The 15,585-nt window shown below is 38.7% G+C and overlaps 2 protein-coding genes across 3 annotated transcripts; both read right to left on the bottom strand.

Moving 5' to 3' along the window:
• Nucleotides 1–4,478: 4,478 nt before the first annotated feature.
• On the bottom strand, nt 4,479–7,191 carry si:dkey-120c6.5 (GTPase IMAP family member 7). Of its 2 annotated transcripts, none has more exons than XM_067371936.1 (3): nt 7,056–7,191; nt 5,725–5,833; nt 4,479–5,621 (listed from the first exon to the last, which is right to left on the bottom strand). In XM_067371936.1, exons 2-3 carry the CDS (start codon nt 5,780–5,782, stop codon nt 4,633–4,635), a joined length of 1,047 nt encoding a protein of 348 aa, XP_067228037.1. In that variant the 5' UTR covers nt 5,783–5,833; nt 7,056–7,191; the 3' UTR covers nt 4,479–4,632. The 2 variants fall into 2 exon arrangements, with proteins under 2 accessions (XP_067228037.1, XP_067228046.1); XM_067371945.1 differs by lacking the exon at nt 7,056–7,191 and adding an exon at nt 6,535–6,649.
• A 2,886-nt stretch (nt 7,192–10,077) lies between these two features.
• Nucleotides 10,078–14,666, bottom strand: LOC137009591 (GTPase IMAP family member 9). The gene is made up of 2 exons (XM_067371927.1): nt 14,404–14,666; nt 10,078–11,480 (listed from the first exon to the last, which is right to left on the bottom strand). Exons 1-2 carry the CDS (start codon nt 14,417–14,419, stop codon nt 10,456–10,458), a joined length of 1,041 nt encoding a protein of 346 aa, XP_067228028.1. The 5' UTR covers nt 14,420–14,666; the 3' UTR covers nt 10,078–10,455.
• Nucleotides 14,667–15,585: the final 919 nt, after the last annotated feature.

Here is a 15,585-nt window from a genome sequence, read left to right as displayed (position 1 = left end):
GAACACATTTAGAGTTGATTCATAAATAGCTCTAATATTTTTCTCTGTTTTCCTACATTCTAAAAAAAAGGAAGGAGCTTAATTTATAGCAAAAAATAACAAAAAACAATCAACAGCTTGCACATGGAGAACATAACTTTTTTAGCACCTATTTACTGAATAAGTAAGATATTTGTCACTGCATTAGCAGTTATTGCTCATATGTCAATGTAGTGCATGCCTACAGCCACCCATAACCTAACCTGAGCTTTCTTCAGCACAAAAACTCCAACTATTTTTAGAGTCAAACATGACAACATGGTAAATAGGAATCCAATGGCCATTTTAAAAGTTACAAAGACAATTTCATTAAGTTACAACTGGTCACGTGATATACATGCTGTATGTTTGATAGACACATTAGGTAAGGAGTGTGAGCCATCCCTTGTACTTTTGTTTTGTTTGTCAAGAATTTGAGTTTGTTTTCTACATTTTTATTTTGGCAGGCAGGCATTTTAGTTTGGGACTAGGTTTGAGCCTTGTCTGTGAAACCGGGCAAAAGTCTTTTGGCACTTATACTGTACCTATGTGTCATGATTGCTTACTTTTCATCCACTCACATTCAGGAGTAATTTAGCCTAATATCTTAATGTTATGCTCTCTTCCCCAAGATCTTTAAAGTTTGTAACACACTCCATCTATCTCAGGTATGGGCCAGTTTTGTTTAATGCCTTTGCGGATCTCTAGAACTCATGTCACGTGTAGCAAACTATCTGTGGCAAATCTAGTGACTTTTTCATTCTCAAAAACACCCATTGTATCAGATTAAAACATACTTTTCTTACTTCAAGACTCAACCTGTGGTTAGAAGCATAGTTTCTTGTTTGCATGACATGAGGACTTGCAAAATAAGCAAGCTGACATTCAGTAATCCTATATCTTTCATTTGGAATAGTACATACTGTACAAATGTCATTTACATCATTTAGTTTGCTAAGAAATGTGTTTTTGAAGAGTGCACATGTGCGTACATGCTCCAGTTGTTCTCAGATCTGTCCTGGAGTACCACCAGCCCTGCACGTTTTGTATGTCTCCCTCATCTATCACACCTGATTCAACTCATGAGCTCATTAGTAGAGACTGCAAGACCTGAAATGGGTGTGTCAGATATAGGGAGACATACAAAATGTGCAGGTACTCCAGGACAGGTTTGAGAACCACTGCTCTAATACATAAGAACAAGCCTATGATTGAATCTGGAAATAAATCAAAAATAATTGAGAAAAATGAGAATTAATCCTTAGATGCCATTTTATAGCAAAAAATATGGCATTAATTGTATCCTAAACATATTATTAACTGAAGTTATTACTCCACTACCTGCATGACATCATTAACCAACGTGGTGGAACGACTGATATTTCTAAATTTCTAATTGTTTAATTTCTAAATTACATTGTTGTACTGGAAATGCACCCTAAATTAGCAACATGCATCAGAAGGGGTTTTCACACTTGAAATAGTTAACCCTGGGTCACTGTAAACCTGGGTAAACAGAGTCCTGGGTTATCTTGCTTCACATTTTACACTGATTAGGCCTATAATTTACTCAGGGTTAAAGGTGCTCTAAGTGATGTCACGCGTTTTTAGGCCAAAACATTTTTTGTCACATACAGCAAACATCTCCTCACTATCCGCTAGCTGCCTGTCCCCTGAACACACCGTAAAAAAAAACGCGGTCTCTGTAGTCGCCACAAGCTCCGAAAACGGCAATAAAAACAACTGGTCCAACCTGGACCATAAAACATAATAAACATGCAGCCAATAACCAACAAGAATGATTTTAAATGCACGTTCATGGCTGTTTCAGGAAGTACGGAGGGGAGGGGGAGGAGGGAGGGTCTAGCTAGCCTCTGTTTTGTTTGACAAAAGCTCGGCTTTTGACTGGGACAAAAAAGTATGAGCACATTACCCCTGTCCTAGCTTCACTACACTGGCTTCCTGTCCGCTTCAGGATTGATTTCAAGATTTTATTGTTTGTTTTTAAGATTTTAAATGGGTTGGCGCCTGAGTATTTATCAGAGCTTTTCCATATTCACGCTCCCGTTAAAGCATTGAGGTCATCCAATCAGGTGCTTCTCAATGTTCCAAGAACTAGGTTAAAAAATAAAGGTGATTGAGCTTTTTCAGTGGTGACACCTAATTTGTGGAATAGTTTGCCTGTACACATAAGAACTGCTCAGACTGTTGGAATTTTTAAGTCATTACTTAAGACACATTTGTATTCCTTGGCTTTTATGTCGAGTTGAGCTGTGACATTGTGATGTTTTTTTACTGTATTTGTCTTATTTGTGTGACTCTTTATTTTTATTTTCTAGACTTTGTTAAGCACTTTGGTCAACCATGGTTGTTTTTAAATGTGCTATATAAATAAATTAAACTGAAACTGACAACACTTCGAACGTCAACAGGAAGTTACTCCACCCAGGATCGCTTAGAGCACCTTTAAAAACTGATCCTGGGTTTCATAAGCTGCCATTTCACACTGTACACTCTTATACCCTGGGTTAACATTCTTATTTGCATATTTGCATGAGTGTCACTGAACGCAGCACGCGATATGTTTACATAAAGGCTCTAGCATAGTGTATCCTCATATTATTAATTAACGACTCTACTATTAAGTTTATGGATATAATGGACTTTTATGAATGGACTTTTCAGAGTATAAAGAATGAAATGTTCTCTTCTTCACTCAAATTGTTGCATTTTCTGTTGCCATTTGACATTTTTCCCTTCAAACCCTAAAACGATAGCTTATACAATGCGCTGTGTTGACTGTCCAAAGCATGTGAACATGAGGCACGTGATTGGTTTTCGGTTGCTAAGCATCTAGTCGTAACACCACATCGTTTCATACGGCACATGTTTGGTACCTCAATGATGGTGGGTTAATGGTGCAAAAACAGCTCTAATCCTGCTCTGGAGCAGGGTTTCATAACCCTGGGTAAAACTCGATGCCAACCCTGCTTCTAAATTACAAGTGTGAAATGGTCCTTTAGGGTTACCTGTACTGCAGCTGTAAACCTGCCTTCTATTCCATCATCAGTGTCATCACTGTCTCATTTGTGCTGCAAATCCACTACTATTGTATGTGTAGAAACTTATAAACCTGCCTCTCCCTCCCCGACCTTTACAGTAGAAGAGGTGAGGTCAGAGCTTAGAAGACTGTGCCCAGGAAAAGCAGCGGGATCAGATGGTGTGTGCCCGAGATTGCTCAAGGAGTGTGCAGCCCAATTAGCTGTACCTCTCCAGAGGATTTTCAGCCTTCAGGCTGGGAAAGTGCAGCTGCTGTGGAAAACATGTCTTGTTCCAGTGTAAGGCAGGGTAGGAGATGAATGATTTTAGACCAGTTGGACTCACTTCGCACATTTTGAAAACTATGGAGCACCTTTTAAGACCAGCAACTGAACCTGCACAGGATCCCCTCCAGTTTGCTTATCAAGAACGTATTGGAGTGGATGATGCTGTTTTATACATGCTGCAGCGAGCCTATTCTGTTATGTCCTTATGTTCTTTATTATTATATGTATTATTTAGTTTTAGCTGTTGTGGTGATTAATTTTAGTATTGGTTGGGTGTTTGTTTGTGTTATTTGTTTGTAATTGTTAAGTATTTGTAATTGTTAAGCTACGGTATGTTTGAATTTCCCTAAAAGGGGTGAATAAAGTATTTATTATTATTATTAATAATATTAAAAGCAGGGTTTAGAGTGATGATAACCCAGGGTTAAAGGATTAGTTCACTTTCAAATAAAAATTCTTATAATTTACTCATTCCCATGTCATCCAAGATGTTCATGTCCTTCTTTCTTCAGTCGAAAAGAAATTAAGGTTTTTGAGGAAAACATTCCAGGATTATTCTCCTTATAGTGGACTCCAATGGGCACCAAACGGTTGAAGGTCAAAATTATACTTTCAGTGCAGCTTCAAAGGGCTTTAAATGATACCAGACGAGGAATAAGGGTCTTATCTATATTGAAATGATTGGTCATTTTAGAAATAAATGTAAATGTATATGCTTTATAAACACAAATTTTAGCCTTGCACGTGCATCCGCTTTCTGTATTTTTCAAAAAATTTACGCTGTATGTCCTACGCCTTCCCTATTCTACCTATGGAAAAAATGTAACTGGCGCTGCATTCGTTCCGTAAGTAGAATAGGGAAAGCATAGGACGTACAGCGTAAACTTTTGAAGAATACGGAAATGCGTTTTGGCGGAAGAAGGCGATCATTTGTTTATATAAAGCATAAACTTGAAAACGGCATCTCGTTTCGCTAGATAAGTCCCATATTCCTAATCTGGTGTCGTTTAAAGCCTTTTGAAGCTGCACTGAAACTGTAATTTTGACCTTCAACTGTTTGGAGGCCATTGAAGTCCACTATAAGGAGAATAATCCTGGAATGTTTTCATCAAAAACCTTAATTTCTTTTCAACTAAAGAAAGAAGGACATGAACATCATGGATGACATTGGGGTGAGTAAATTATCAGGAAAATTTAATTTGAAAGTGGACTAATCCTTTAAGCCCAGTGTGAAAAGCCCTATAAAGACTGCAGCAGGTCCAGCAGTGTCAGAGGCTGACACTATGCACTAAGCATTCCCTTTGTGGGCATCTGCGAAGGAATTGGAAATGTAGCTCCTTGCTGCATTAGCTGCACCTCCAAGTACACCACCAAGAGCAGCACCAATAGCAGCTCCTACTGCCATAGCGTCATATCCAATCGCAAATCCAAGGAGTGCACCTACAAATGCTCCTTTTCCAACTGCAACAGCATAATCGACAACTCTGAGCGTGAAGCCAAGCTTGTCTGCGACGGCCAGCTCTGCTTTCTCTCTGCACTCCAACTGTACCTTTTCATCATACTTCACAATCTCACTGGCAAGCGTCTCCCCTGAATGTTCGTTCTCCAGCATCTTCACCGTCTCCCTGATCTCCTTCTCCTTTGATTTTCTGATGAAACGCTCCTCTTTCTGAATTCTTTTTTCTGCATCCTTAAATTCCACATTTGAATACATTCCCTGCTCAAAGACCATCTCATCTACCTTGGCAAACAATGCTTGTGTCTGGCTGCCTTCGGTCCGGTTCATTTCTTCATTGAAGAACAGGTAGTTCTGGCCACATTTCTCAGCAAGCTCTCTAAAGCTCTTGTTCTTCTTAACTTCGTCCTCTATGGACAGGGTTTTCAGACCTCTCTCATGGTATAAAACAATCAATGTGTGCTTCAAGACACTTAGTGGTCCAAAGTAGTGGACCACAGGCTTCAGTAAGTCCATAGTGTCAGAGGTCAAATGAAGAGGGTCTAAAACAAACACTACAGCATGAGGACCTGGACAAGAAAAACAAACTGCCTTCTTGAGCTCCTTTTGATGCACACTGTCCGGCAAGTCATTATCCTGAAGATTTGGAGTGTTGACCAGGGTTATGTTTCTCCCCTGCACAACGCCTGAACTTTTCTTGGTGGCTGAAATATTGACTTCATCTCTCAAGACGTCTGGCCCCAACACAGACTGCGTCAGCACAATCTGATCACGACTTGTGCTGCCAAAGACCAGCATCCTCAATGGGGATTCAATGCTCACTGTGAGATGAAGAATATTTTTCATTATTAATCTGTCATTATTGTAATGCTGTTAAGTATTAACTGTAATTTGTCAAATGTTCTGAATTGTTCGTCAACTCACAGTTAGGTGGATTGTCTAAACTCTCTCTTCTCCGTGTTTTCCCTTTGACTGTAGCCATTTTAAGAGCAGTCACTGATGGGAGTTGAAGAATTCAGGATATGCTATCCTACTAAAGAACATATTTTGAGACACAAATCACACACACACAATTTAGTTTAAATTCAGGTACTAAAATATAAATTACAAAGACATACAAAGATGACAATAGTACATACAAAATTACTAAAACTTTAAAATAAAAATGAAAACAAAATCTATAAAAAAATAATTTCAAAACATTACCTCTCAAAACTACCTCTCAATGATACTAAAATAACACTTTGGTTACCAAAATTCTTTAAAATATGTTATATACTTTAATTATAAATAGTTTAATACTAATAAATACTTTGTTCCTCAGAAGAAAGAAGGTCAGGTTTGAAATTACATACGTGTAAGTAAATGATGACAGAATTTTAATTTTTGCGCGAGCTATCCCCTATTTAGTTAAACTATTAGATTTTATGCTTAACACTCCACTACAACAACACAAGACATAAAAATAACATATAAAATCATTCCAAAGCAGGTAAATTTCACATAAGCACTTTTATGATTAAGACACAAAAAAAATCCTTTAGTATAGTAAACACTACTGTGTTTTTAAACCATACTATAGTAAAGTACTTGAATTAATTTGTTGTGGCAATTCTAAAGTTGCTGTGGTAATCTAACAACTAAACTAATTACTATACCCAATGCTTTGCTAAGTATTTCCCAGTATGCACCAGCGCCGTGTATACATAAGAAATGGGTCTAGTGAAAGCATACTAGGATTCATCCGGTGTCTTCTGAATGGAAAACGAATGCATTGCCTGCTTGATGAATTTTTTTAAAAAATGTGTAAAGACAAAAATATGTAAAAGCCAACACAGCTTCCATAAACAACGGTGCTGATTATAACAACTCCTCTTTATAATCAGCGACAAACAAAACACTAGAGTAGCCTACATTTCACAAGAGCCCCACCCTCTTGCTGACTTTTGATTGGTTAGACCGCCTGTCTGTCTTTCTCTACTGCTTTCGTTTTGAATATATATGCATTCTTTAGTCAAAAGAGCTTTTCAAAATATTATTTTGAAAATTGCCGGGTCACTATTCCGGTTACTATGAGTTCACGATATTATATTCAGAGATGCATTTAATGGTAGCTGTCAGCAAGCAAATGTTTCTATACAGCAGATCAGATGTGTCGCAAGAGCAGACGAACGGTAAAAAGTGCAGCGTTAAACACGTCAAATCATTTCTTCTGTAATATAGGCTACTTAAGTAAATTATAGATTTGCACATACCCATTTCCTTTGGTTTACACCAAGGTACAAGTTGCTGAAAGTGCGACAAAAGTTGTTTGGAAAAAAGACATGACAGAATGCTTGAGAATGAAAGTAGGGGTAGACGGGATGGTTGCAACACGGGTTGTTTGTAACACTTTCAATTTCTCCAATCAAGAGCATGTTACAAATCACCTGATTCACTTGACACATGCTCGATTTGGTCCTTATTCCACATATATGGGAAAGTCTGTGGCAGACACAGCAGATTTTAAAAATTAGAAAAACTAATTTTAATGTAAGAAAGTAACTTTTTTTTTTTTTACTTAAGTTATTTTTGTTATGGCAATTCCTGCTTTGTAGTTAAACTCACCAAAGTTATATTATGTTTATTGTGTGTCTGTGTAGATATTTTTCATTCAAGTTGTTAGTGCTAATGTTTTGTCTGTTAGCTGTAAGGTGAACTAGTTCATGGCTACAAGACTCAGCTGAGTTCATCAGTGAAGCATTTTACAGCCTACACCAAGGTTGCGTCTGAAAAAAAATGGAAAATGCTGCCTTCTGAGGACACATTTCAAGGTAGTAAGGCATCAAGGCACGTCCGAATCCAATGTTAGCTTCACTTCCTCTCTCATGAGATACCTTCCTCAGATCGATTTTTGAAGGAAGCATAGATGTATTCTTAGCTGCCTTTGATATCCCACAATCCTGTGCTTTCCATTCTGTGACAGTTGAGCTAGAAAAATAAAGATGGCGTCCGAAAGTTGCGTTTGCTGCTCAGTTTGTGTATAAATGTACGATTTTGATCAACATATTTCAATTTTGATATCATTTCTATCGAGAAATTACTACTGTAGTAATTAAATCTTTGTTTAGTTCTCACCAAAGCTTGCGCTATATTGCTGTAGATCATTAAACTGTTACACTGCCTCAGAAGTCTGTCCGAAATCAGTTTCGTGAGGTGCCTTCATGCACAAAAACGCTGCCGTACAAGTCATTCAAGTAAGACAGCTACATAGGTTTTCGGACGCAGCCCAAGTATCCTGTGAGTCTGCTCCAGCCCATGAGTCAATTCCAGAGTCCGTTCCAGAGCCCTCCTCAGCAGGTGATCTGCTCCAGTCCATGAGTCCACTCCAGAGCCCTCAGCTGAGATGGTTGCCACGCCTGAGCTTTTAGAAATTGCAACGCTGGCCGTTGTGGTCCCTGTCTGCCTTGATACGACCACAAAGGTTGTCCCTGAGTTCCCTGTCTGCCTTGATATGACCAAGGAGGTCGCCCCTGAGTTCCCTATCTGCCTTGATACGACTACAAAGGTCGTCCCTGAGTTCCCTGTCTACCCTGTTATGACCATAGAGGTCATTCCTAAATTGTCTGCTTGCTTCGACATGACCGTAGAGGTCATTCCTGAACTGTCTGCCTCCTTCAACAAGACTAGAGAGGAGGTTCTTGATAGAGCCTTGGAGGGTGTTCCTGAGCCCCCTGCCTGTCTTGTTATGGATCTAGTGGCCAACGCAAACCTTTTTGTGCTCAATGATTCAGTTTTGTCTGTTCAGCTGTGTTGGGCTGTAGATCCACCATGGACGTCTACAAGCCTGTCTGCACCGCTGTGGTGGTCATCTGCTTTGGGGTGGGGGCCTTTAAGCCCATCTGCACTGCTGTGGTGGTTGTCTGTGCCTCCGTGGAGGTCTACAAGACCATCTTCATGACTATGGTGGTCATATGATCCACCACGGGGATCTTCAGACCCATCTGCACGGTTGTGGTGGTCATCTGCTCCACCGTAGGGATCTGCAAGCTCATTTGTATTGCAGTGGTGGTTGTCTGCTCTACCGTGGAGGCCTTCAAGCCCGTTTGCGCTGCTGTGGTGGCAGCCTGGCCCGCACTGGCTAAACCTTCGTCCCTAGTTCCCCTGCCCCTCCACGGACCTGGCCCACCATCCCTCCCTCTGGTCCTCCTCCAGTCCACCTCCCTCCTGAGATTTTTTTGTTTTATGTTTTTGCCATGTAGGAGTGTCTGGTATCTGCTCTGTAGAGAGGGGGTAATGTCATGATCACCAATTGGAGTGCCCTGGTTAGCCACCAGAGGGCACTCCACCCCGGACTATTGCCTCACCATATCGGACTTCACTTCCCATAATCCTTTGTCCTGGACTCATTACTCTCTTTGTACTCAGGTGTTCTCACTCAAGTTATTAGTTCTGTCTACTTATACACGGTTGTTTCAGTTATTTGTCATTGAGGTTTAATTTACGGTTACATGCTCATTCTGACCACTTTGTTGGTTTTGTTTTCTTGTTTTTGTGTGGACTGTTTCTTTGTATTTTGACTCTTGCCTGGCTGTGACTATGTTTCTGTATTTCCCTTAATAAATGCTGCACTTGGATCTTATCCTCAAGTGTTAGAGCACCATGACAGAAAGATAACAGCTATATCATTTAATAGCTGACACTTGTAACTAGTTTAAATCACTGGCTTAAAAGAACTCCAAGATACAGACAGAAATGTCAAATATGTTACAACCATCCCTGGTCTCCCTTACTGTAGGCCTACAAAGACTATTTCTCAATAATATTGTGTGCTGCCTTGCTTCACTGTAGCATCACTTACAACTATAAGCCTATGCTTTGAGTGAAATAGTTTAGAAAACTATTTAGAAAACTTTAGAAATGTGCAAAAATGTTTTAATATTATTTCCTGTTTGGAAGTTAAGGTAGTCATGTACATACTCTTTTGACAATGTCAAGTAACAAAGAATTTTACAAAGTGAATCGCATGATGAATTGGCTTTCCATATTGGAAATGGCCAGAGAGGGGACTTGGTTTTCTTGGTTTGGACCACTGGCCCTCAAAATGTCTGTCCACAGCCCTAATGTGGTTCAAAATATGAATTCAAAATACTGCCTTACATATATCTACCATCATTTCTTGAAACACACAGCTATGCAAGATACAGCTTTATTAAAAACAGTAAAGGGTTGGATAACATTTCATCAGTAAAAAGGCAAAGCAAAAACAGGATAAACCACAAATGACAATCTAGAATATGTACAATTCAATACAATTGAACAATTCAACTTTTCAGTAAATTGTTATAACATGTAATTATTTTGCCATTAATTGTAATAATCCTAGTGAGATTTTTATATGCACAAGGAGTCTGACAACAGCCGGTGCTCCACACAGAGATCTGATCTCACCATCATTGAGTCTCTCTGTGATGAAACTGAATCCAGAAGAGCTTTGGCCGTGTATCCAAGACGCTTGAAGAATGTTATTGAATATGATTTATGAATACTGGGACATGCTACGCATCTCACATACTGTTATCTGCCTTCTATATAGTAGGGATGTAGGCATATTCAGATGCAGGGATTATTTTTTTGCAGTTCAGGACACACTTTAAAGAAAAAAAAAACCTGTATTCAGACCGGAGGAGCCCGAAAGAAGCGGTTAATAAAAGCTGTATTAAAGTTGGCTGTATGTGATCCCACTCTTTCATCCAAGTGTTGAATGGCCAGCTGTGAAGCAGCACCTGATGCCCCGCCCACAACTCCTCCCACTGCCCCTCCTAATACCATTCCTCCCGGCCCTTCCACAGAGCCCACGATCATTCCCATGGCTGCTCCAGCTATAAACCCCAGTCCTAGTCCCACAGCCAGTGAAGTCCTGAGCCACCTATTCTGCAGCTCGGCCTTAGCCCTGATTTCTGCCCCAACACTCGCATTGTAGTTGTCCATCTGCCAGCGCAGCTCATCCCCCTGAAACTGTTTCTCCAGTTCTCGGCATGTCCTCGTGATCTCAGACTGTCTCTTCTTCCGTAGCTTTCTCTCCTCGGTTCTGACGCTGTCCTCTGCCCTCTTGTAAGATCGGTTAATGTAATGGTGTCCGCCCATTGCCTGCAGCATCCGCTCAATCTTATGTAAGAGCTCCCTGCTCCCGGCACGGTTCCTCCAGTTCTTACTGAAGACATGATAACGGCAGTTGCACTGCTCCACAAGCTCCCGCAGGTGCCAGTCGGTTCGCATGACCTTGTCGTTGAGTGCTCTGCCTCTCAGATGCCCGTCGTAAACCAAAAGGACCATTGTATAATTGAGAACATTCTCCCCAAATTTATTCGTAACCAGTTTGGGAGTCTTCATGTCATTAGGGGAGATCTTCTCCAGGTCGAATGCGATGAGTACGGCATGAGGTCCAGGAGACGTCAAACACATTGATCTTCTCATCTCTTTCCTCATCTTGGACTTGGACAGATCTTTGTTGTACAGGTTCGGTCTGTTGACTACTGCTACCCGTCTTCCTACAAACTCTCCCACATTTTTCTGGCTGCTTGAAATGCTATAAACATCCTCAGAGAACTCCTGCCTTCCCAAAATGAAGTTGGTGAGAAGGAACTGAGATGAACCACTGCTCCCGATAACCAATATCCTTAGTTCCACATCACCAAACCCTAGGGAACAAAACACAGTGATTTTGTACAAAAGGTATAATTCACCTAAAAATGTAAATGGTGTCATTATTAACTCACCCTCATGTTGTCTCAAACTCATTTGCTGTATTTGTTCAGTGGAACACAAAAACACCATGTCAAGAAGGAAGAAAACACCATAAAAGTATGTCAATATGTCTTGTGCGCTATATTCCAAGTCTTCTTTTTTTCTTCTGAAGTCAGGGAGAGTCTGAAATTTAAGTCATTATTCACTGAAAATCTTCCCTGTCATGTTCATGTTCAGATTCATTGTCTTGTTTAGCTTCTTTGTCATTCACTGTCCTAGTTCTCGTTTGTTACTATGGTTTTTGATTACTCCTCAGCTGTTATCCATTCTGTTAATCATCATCCTATGTATTTAATCCCTGAGATCTCCCCTGTTCTTTGTCTCGTGTTGAAGTTATGTTCATTGTGTTTGTTTTGTTTTTTTACCACCCTTCCAGGATTAATTAATTAATACTGTGTTTATCATTCATTCTGCATCATGCATTTCTCCTTTTGGATTTACTACTGCAGCGCCTGACAAAACATGAGATCCAACACCTTTCCTGACAGCTCTCTGTGTGTGTTTTTTTTCAAACCAGCCTAAATGAGTGATCTAAGGTACGCCTGCTTGGTGTCCTTGAGAGGATTTCGCTAAGTTTGTGGAGTGGGTGCTGGTGAATAACTGATCAGCATTCACCATCTGCCCTGCTGAGAACAACAGAATCAGACCCAGAGCCCAACCAAGCTACCCACCCAACTCTGCATGGAGTGAACACCCACTGCAGATGTGGAGCCTGAGCCTGCTGTGATGAATGAGGCATAAGAATGGACTGAGCCGGCCATCGCCCTGGAGCCCAAGCCTGACAAGAAGTCTGACCAGGTGTGTGAGCCAGCATTACAGTCTGTCCCACTGCTGAAAGTGAGCTGCAGCTGGCCTCTGTAAATTTGAATGAGGATATAGCAGAAGATTATCCCCAAAGTCTCCCATCACTGCTGGTCCCACCCAGCTCCATCTCCTGTGTCTCCAGAGATCACACCCAGCATCCCTGCGCCACAGATTTGCGGGTCTTCATCTATGCTTTGTCCCTCTAACCCTTCGGCTCTGTCTTTCTCTGCCTTCCCTCCAGCTCTCCCTTGATTCTCAGTCACACCGGCTCCACCTCAGTCCTCTGGCACTCTGGCTCCACCTCGGACACTCGTTACTGCGGCTCGGCCTCCAGGACTATTGGTGTCGCCCGGTCTCCGTGGCTCTTCATCTGCATCAAGGTATCCACGTTCTTTGGCTCCATCTCCATCCCTCATCCCCCTGGTGTCTACAGCCAAATCTCCACCATGGCTCATCCTCTCCATCGACTCCATCGTGGGTCCTCATCCTGGCTTGGCTTTGCATTATCCTCCAGTCTCTGCCCTGGCTCCTCCCACCTTCTTTGCCTCCATGGTTCCTAGGATTGTTGTCTCTGTGGTGTCTTCCTCAGTCTGCTCCTTATCCTCCTCTGAAGCCCCCACCCTCCCTCCATCCTCAGTTGTCATTGTCCCTGCCTGAGTTTTCGTTTGTTACTATGGTTTTTGATTAATCTTCACCTGTTCTCCATTCAGTTGATCATCATCCTTTGTGTATTTTATGTATTTTTGGCTTTATATACTGCAACTCCTGACACCCCCAGAGCCAGATTAAAAAATAGAAAGCCTCATGCCAGTATTGATTTAAAATGTTTGGCAATAACAGGACACAACACACCAGTTCAAATATGCATTATGACATCTGAGAGCTGCAGTTGAGGGGAATATTATCTGTACATTTCTGTGATTATTTTGTAAATAAATCAAAATTTATGTATATTACTTCAGAAGACTCGGAGTATAGCTCATACTGGGCTACTTTTATGGGGCTTTTTCTTGTCCTATTTGAAGATTTTGGAGGTGTGGAGCAGCATGAAATATCTCCCTTTGTGCTCCATAGAAGAAAGAAAATAATTCAGGTTTGGAACAATTTGAGGACGAGTAAATAATGACAGATTATTAGATTAGATTGTAAACTGTCTCTTTAAGATAAGTATGTATCTTACATCTTTATTATACAGCCATGTTACCTACACGTGAAATATATTATAATATTTAAATAATATTCTTCTGTTTTGTTATACTTGTTTTATAATAATAGAACACTAACTGCAAATTAGACTCCTTGAATAAATAAGAAATAAATATGTACAGTGCATGTGTTCAGAATTCATATTTATATACAGATGCATTTAAAGCCAGAAATACCCTTGTGAAAATGTAAACATCAACATACTTATTACAGAAATAATATACTTTAAATAAAAATGATTAATTATTTAATGCTTCAGACACTTAATTGCATGTAAAATATACTTTAATGTAATTTCTATTGAAACTTTTGTCATGTATTTAAATATATTTTTAATTACACATAATTAATTTGCAAATGAGTAAATTTAAAACATTATCTTCAAATATATCAAATAAAACAGTTAAAATTATAATCAAGTACTTTTCATGTGTTAGTAAGTTAGTCAACATCAAAACAAAGAATGATTTAACTTTTAATTTGTCATATTTTTTACAGTTTTTAAAAGTGTACTTAGTCCATTAAGAAACAGTCATGAAAATGAACACTATGAAATTTTATTTAATTAATAATATATATTGTTCTCTCTCTCTCTCTCTCTCTCTCTGTATATATATATATATATATATATATATATATATATATATATATATATATATATATATATATATATATATATATATATATATATATATATATATATATATATACTTTTAAGATTTGAAGTACACTACAACTACACATTCAATACATTTACTTCATCAAAATTTTTATCTGCATCATGTTGTGAATTAATTTCAAACTTACCTGCTCTTTTAGGCATGTTTCCAGAGGCTTCTTTGTTTTATTGTTGTTGTCCGTATGTTTTTGTTGTTATTGATGTGAAGAGCTTCTTTCTCAGTATTAAAAATAATATTAGTCAGATGCCACATTACATTAGTTTTCTCATCTCAACCCTCATCTCTGTTGATAATGGACAAGCTCTAATACTGGATGGAATATGGCCTGGAGACACAGGGAATTGAATTCACTCATGCACTTGCCCAAACACCCAACCCCACCCCACACAAACATATGACTTCGATTTTGACTGCACAAGCTAATATGGCATATAAATCACAGTTCGGACTGACAAAACATTTTGTTTATATATGATTTATGCTGTTTTTTGTGTGTTTCTAAGATATACTGTATTGCATGAAATGCATGTCTCTTATAGATTTAAACATTAATTGTCCTGTCCCTTTTGAACAACAAAAATGTTTTCAAAACAGTACCAAAATATGGTTAACAAACATGAACACAAACAATAAGCAAGTTAAAAGATTATAATATTGGGGTATGTCTGACACTAGAGGTTGTGTTCCTTTATCTTTCATATGACCTACTATCAATGTGTATTGATCTAAATATCCTCTGAACATAACTGACCATGGCTAAGAGACGAATGTACAGCTTATTACATAATTCTTAAAGGTACAAATAGATGTGAAAGTGGATTTAATAACATGGAAAATAAATAATAATAAATACAATACAAGTAATAATAAATAATAAAAACAATGAATGAATGAAGGAATGAATAAATAAATAAATAAATAAATAAATAAAGTAGACATTGTGGGTGAAGGTGATTTTTTTGTTTGTTTGTTTGTTTAAACAAAGGAAACTACAGAAGGCCTAGATATCACAAAACAATATATATACAAAATATATACAATATATATTATTTTTGTAATGTGGTCTGATTATTATAATTATTTTTTTTTTTAATACTGCCCTGATGTTGAAACGGACTGTAAAAAATAAAATAAACCACGCCATCTTGCGTTTAGCTGTTTTTTTTTTTTTTTTTTTATTTATTATTATTATTTATTTAATCCGTTTGTGGTATGCACTTTTTAAATTTTTTTTTTTACAGATGACAAACTATATGACTATAATATAAATATATGAACTATAAAAACAAAACAAACAAAAGCCTGAAGA

The sequence above is a fragment of the Chanodichthys erythropterus genome, chromosome 3, assembly GCF_024489055.1.
Source record: "Chanodichthys erythropterus isolate Z2021 chromosome 3, ASM2448905v1, whole genome shotgun sequence".
NCBI classification, from domain to species: domain Eukaryota; kingdom Metazoa; phylum Chordata; class Actinopteri; order Cypriniformes; family Xenocyprididae; genus Chanodichthys; species Chanodichthys erythropterus.
This window is presented reverse-complemented; position numbering and strand designations above follow the sequence as displayed.

What these genes read in the sequence shown, in the direction of transcription:
- si:dkey-120c6.5 (XM_067371936.1), bottom strand. Translation starts at nt 5,782, where the DNA reads ATGGCTACAGTCAAAGGGAAAACACGGAGAAGAGAGAGTTTAGACAAT. An exon ending in TTTAGACAATCCACCTAACT is followed by an intron (nt 5,622 to 5,724) that starts GTGAGTTGACGA and finishes TTCATCTCACAG; the next exon opens with TGAGCATTGAATCCCCATTG.